The 5,833-nt window shown below is 36.1% G+C and overlaps 1 protein-coding gene across 1 annotated transcript in view; it reads left to right on the forward strand.

The window, feature by feature from the left end:
* REDIC1 (regulator of DNA class I crossover intermediates 1) overlaps window positions 1-5,272 on the forward strand; it is a 93,394-nt gene extending 88,122 nt beyond the window's left edge. Inside the window, exon 13 of the mRNA XM_004390130.1 lies at window positions 4,802-5,272. Coding sequence (XP_004390187.1) covers window positions 4,802-5,272 — 471 coding nt within the window. The remainder of the gene's footprint in view (window positions 1-4,801) is intronic.
* Window positions 5,273-5,833: the final 561 nt, after the last annotated feature.

Consider the following 5,833-nt stretch of genomic DNA (forward strand, 5'->3'; position numbering starts at 1 on the left):
AGAAAACCCCAAAGAATCCACAAGAAAACTACTGGAACTAATAGAAGATTTCAGCAAAGTTTCAGGATACAAGACAAGCATACAAAAATCAGTTGGATTCCTTTACACCAACAAAGAGAACCTCAAAGAGGACATTACCAAATCAATACCATTTACAGTAGCCCCCAAGAAGATAAAATACTTAGGAATAAATCTAACCAGAGACAGAAAAGACTTATACAGTGAGAACTACAAGACACTACTGCAAGAAACCAAAAGAGACCTGCATAAGTGGGAAAACATACCTTGCTCATGGATAGGAATTGTGAAAATGTCAGTTCTACCCAAAGCGATCTACAGATACAATGCTTTGCCAATCCAAATTCCAACAGCATTTTTTAATGAGATGGAGAAACAAATTACCAACTTCATATGGAAAGGGAAGAGGCCCTGGATAAGTAAAGCATTACCCGAGAAAAAGAACAAAATGGGAGGCCTCAGACTTCCTCATTTTAGAAACTGTTATACCGCCATGGTAGTCAAAACAGCCTAATACTGGTACAACAACAGATACATAGACCAATGGAACAGAATTGAGAATCCAGACATAAATTCATCCACGTATGAGCAGCTGATATTTGACAAGGGCCCAAAGTCCGTTAATTAGGGAAAAGACAGTCTCTTTAACAAATGATGCTAGCATAACTGTATATCCGTCTGCAAAAAACTGAAACAAGACCCATACCTCACACCATGCACAAAAACTAACTCAAAATGGATCAAAGACCTAAATGTAAAATTCAAAACAATAGAGATCATGGAAGACAAAATAGGGACAATGCTAGGAGCCCTAACAAATGGCATAAACAGAATACAAACCATAAGTAACAATGGAGAAACATCAGCAGAGAAACTAGATAACTTTTGAGCTCCTGAAAATCAAACACTTATGCTCACAAAAGACTTCACCGAAAGAGTAAGAATACATCGTACAGCCTGGGAAAAAAATTTTGGCTATGACAAATCCAATCAGTGTCTAATCTCTAAAATCTATAAGATACTGCAAAACCTCAACAACAAAAAGACAACCCAATTAAAAAATGGGCAAATGATATGAACAGGCACTTTGCCAAAGAAGACATTCAGGTGGCTAACAGACACATGAAGAAATGCTCACAATCATTAGCCATTAGAGAAACGCAAATCAAAACTACAATGAGATACCATCTCACCCCAACGAGGCTAGCATTAATCCAAAAAACACAAAATAATAAATGCTGGAGAGGTTGTGGAGAGACTGGAACAATTATACAGTGTTGGTGAGAAAGTAAAATGGTACAGCCACTTTGGAAATCAATTTGGCACTTCCTTAAAAAGCTAGAAATAGAAGTACCGTAGGATCCAGCAGTCCTGCTCCTTGGAATATATCCTAGAGAAATAGTTACATGCACACCCATGTTCATTGCAGCACTGTTCATGATAGCTAATGATGGAAACAACCTAGGTGCCCATCAGCAGACGAATGGGTAAACAAATTATGGTATATTCACACAATGGAATACTTACCACACAACAATAAAGAACAGTGATGAATCCGTGAAACATAACATGGAGGAAATCTGGAAGGCATTATGCTGAGTGAATTTCGTCAGTCACAGAAGGACAAATATTGTATAAGACCACTATTATAAGAACTCAAGAAAAGGTTTAAACAGAGATGAAAACATTCTTTGATAGTTATGAGGGTGGGGAAGGAGGGAGAGGGTTATTCACTAACTAGATAGTGAACAAGAATTATTTTAGGGGAAGGGAAAGACAGCACACACTACAGGGGAAGTCAGCACCCCTGGAGTAAACCAAAGTTAAGAATTTTCCTGAATACAACCAAACACTTCAAAGGACATAGTAGCAGGGGTAGGGGTCTGGGGACCATGATTTCAGGGGACATCTAGGTCAATTGACATAACAAAGTTTATTAAGAAAATGTTCTGCATCCTTCTTTGGTGAGTGGCGGCTGGGGTCTTAAAAGCTAGCAAGCGGCCATCTAAGATGCATCAATTCGTCCGAACTCACCTGGAGTAAAGGAGAATGAAGAACACCAAAGTCACAAGGAAAGTATTAGCCCAAAAGACAGAAAGGGCCACATAAACCAGAGACTGCATCAGCCTGAGACCACAAGAACTAGATGGTGCCCGGCTACCACCAATGACTGTCTTGACAGGGAACACAACACAGAGTCCCTGATGCAGCATGAGAAAAGTGGGGTGCAGAACTCAAATTCTAGTAAAAAGACAAGACTTAATGGTCTGACTGAGACGGGAGGAACCCCAGAAAGTATGCCCTCTGGAATCTGTCAACCCAGAACTAAAACCATTCCCAAGACCAGCTCTTCAGACAAAGATTAGATTGGACTATGGGACATAAAATGATACTAGTGAAGAGTGTGCTTCTTAGCGCAAGTAGATACATGAGACTGAATGGGCAGCTCCTGTCCACAGGTGAGATGAGAAGGCAGAGAGGGTCAGGAGCTGGTTGAATGGACACGGGAACAGGGTGGAAAGGAGGAGTGTGCTGTCACAGTATAGGAGAGCAATTAGAATCACATAACTATGTATAAATTTTGTATGAGTTGTCAACTTTCACTTAAAGTACAACAATAGTAAAAAAAAAAAAAAAAATTTCTCTCTCTTCTTATCTCAAACCAAACCCCCTGGTCTTCTCCTCAAGTCAGTTTTTCTCATATTTCCCATATTAGTAGATACCTTTCCATCCACCCAATTGCTCATGCCAGAAACTGAGTAGTCAACTTTGTCATTTCTTTCTCTGTCTCATTTGTCTCCCCCAGCTACTTTCAATCCATCACTGCATCATCCAAGCAATTCTGCCTCCAAAATAAATTGCAGATTTTTCTACTTAATCTGTGGTGTCAATACGCAAGTCTAAGGTAACATCATCTTGTTCTTGAACTTACATGTTTGTTTCCTAAGAGATGTCTCTATTTCCACTCTTGTCTCACTTTGTTCTCTAGTAGTCATTATGATCTTTTGAAAACAAAAATTGAATCATGTTGTTCACATGTTTAACTATTTAGTTGATTCCTACGTTACTTTAGAATCTAAACTCCTTACCATGGCTACAGGCCATGTGTAATCTGGCCCCTGGCTACATCCCTAATTTCTTCTAGTATTGTTCTGTCTTTCTCACTGTGCTGCACATATAGTGACATTTCACTTTCCTTGGAGTCAGTCCCTTTTCTGCTTTCCAGGGCTTTTATACATTTTGTTTCCTCTTCCTAGAATACTTTTAATATACTTTACTCTTATTATCCTCTAAGTTTCAGTTTAAATATGTTACTTCTTCAAAAAGTGCCTCTCTGCCTCCTCAATCTAAATTAGGCCCCTCTGTTATGCTTTCAGGAGCCCTGGTAGTGCAGAGGTTAAGAGATCAGCTGCTCACCATAAAGGTCAACAATTCGAATCCACCAGCCACTCCTTGGAAACCATATGGGGAAGTTATGCTCTGTCCTATAGGGTCGCTATGAGTCGGACTCTACTGGACGGCAACGAGTTTGGGTTTTTCATTTGGTTATGCTCTCAAAGGAGCCGTGGTGGCACAGTGGTTAAAGCGCTAGCCTGCTAACTAGAACATTGGTGGTTTGAACACACCAGCTTGGTCCTTGGGAGAAAGATGTGGCAGTCTGCTTCTGTAAACATTTATAACCTTGGAAACCCTATGTCGAGTTCTATTCTGTCCTCAAGGGTCACTGTGAGTTGGAATTGACTAGACAGCAATGGATTTGGTGTTATGCTCTCAAAGTGCCTCGTATTATTTCTTTATAACACTCTTCTCAATTTATAATTATACACATATGTGTATGATTATTTGATTAATGTCATTTACCCTCACTAGAATGTGTGCTCTAAGAAGACAGCAGCTGGGCCTGTTTCACTCACATTACAGATGCTCGATGAGTATCTCTTGAATAAATAAATGTATTGAGCTTACTTTCTCCAATTTGTGCCCAGCCAGTTTCAGTGCTATTTCTTGGACTTACTTTTGCTATTTAAGTGCTGATCAGCTGTGTTTTCTGCCCCATTTTAAGTTTTTTTTATACTTTGCTTTCTATTAATTTGAATAATCAGTACTTTTACATAAGATTTTAATAAAAGGAATATTTTATATAGTTCAGAGAAATTTTTCATGAGGTTGAGAAATTCAAGGTAACAAACTTCAATCTAGACCTATTAATGTTCTTAAAGGTTGACTTTTTAGATAATGCTTAGTTACTTATTGCTATTTAATTTTTTTTCATCTGTTTGATTTTCTGATAGCTAATAGTCACCTTAAGTATTTATATGTTATATCTTTCATGAGACCATGCCCATAAAAAGTATATAATAGGTATATTTTGAATGAGTGGGTCAATGACTGAATAATAGAACAAGTTATTTGTGTTAGCTATTCCTTTCAAAGGTATTACTTCTATTCTTTTTAGTGGTTAAAGAGCTCTTTTCTTCTGTGTGAAAGGTTAAGAGGTTGATATAGTCTATAATTAGGGGGACTAATAAAAGAAAAAAATCTTCTCTTTTTTTTAATCCCTTTTGAATTTCTAGAATAAAGATTATTATTATTGTTCTTGGTAAAAATCTATAACCTTCCAGGAGGTGGTAGATTATAGTTTGAAGATTCTTTGACAGTATACCTGCTTTGACTTATCATAGTCTCTTCTGTATTTAGAAGTTTTTTAGCATGATTTTTAAGAATGTCTGTTTTAAAGTGATTATGTGAAACTTTTACAGCAAAATTGTTAAATTTCTTTTAGCCATCTGAAGATGAAGATCAAATATTGCAGCAAAGTGAAGATTCAAATAGAAGAAGATTCATTAAAACCAAAGAAACAAGTAATAATGTTTATCTAAACACGATGTCAAAACTTCCAGATGATAGGAGTATTAAAAACAATGCCAGCATTCATAAACAGAATGAGATTTTTCACCGGTTCTCAATGAAAAATAATTCAGATCAGTTTCCACAGTCGCAATGTAACTCAGCATACATATTGCAAAACAAAACCAATAATGACTGCATTCTGCAGGCTGCAAAATGTGATGCATGGGTACAAACAGAGAGTGAACAAGCAATAAAAGAAAAATTAGATGCCGCCATACAGTGTGATATAATTTCAAAATGTAAATGTAGAAGTGATGTGGCTTCTCTTTGTAATACTGAAAGGTGCAGTGAAAATATTAAGGCAGACACCACTGGAGGGCAGGAAATCCTTAAGAACAACTAATATTCTAAAATCTCAGCCTGGGATTTTAGCATTTCACTTGACCTGTGAAGGCAATACTATTAGTTTAGAATTTCATTAACCTAATAAGGAATGAGAAAATTGTAGCTAAGCATAAGGTGAAAGAATTTAGAGGGTATATTTATGGTTTGTTTTAAAGTGTTTTAATATTATTACTTTATGCATTTAATCTTTTACATAGACATTTCTTTAATAGCTTTAGTATATCTTCAAGTTTTTAGGAAATTCTATATATGTAAATTTACCATTTATCATTCTTATGATGATTATTGTTTATGGGGATTAAAAATATGTTTGAGTGCTTCCTTCCTTACTGCATTTATTTTAAAATTTTGTGCAGTTGCATCTTTTAGCAAAAATGTTCTTCCAAGGTTTTAAGGCAGAAAGTAATACTAAATAATATCAAATATGTTTTGTTAACTACTTTATCTTTGTAATATGATACCCAAATAAAAAATTTATAGCCTTAATTTTTAGATAAAATATATTTTCTATTTTGTTTGAATAAAATTTTTTTGTTGATGCTTGTATTAATTCAGAGGA

This window comes from Trichechus manatus, unplaced genomic scaffold (assembly GCF_000243295.1).
Source record: "Trichechus manatus latirostris isolate Lorelei unplaced genomic scaffold, TriManLat1.0 scaffold00285, whole genome shotgun sequence".
Classification (NCBI taxonomy): Eukaryota; Metazoa; Chordata; class Mammalia; order Sirenia; family Trichechidae; genus Trichechus; species Trichechus manatus.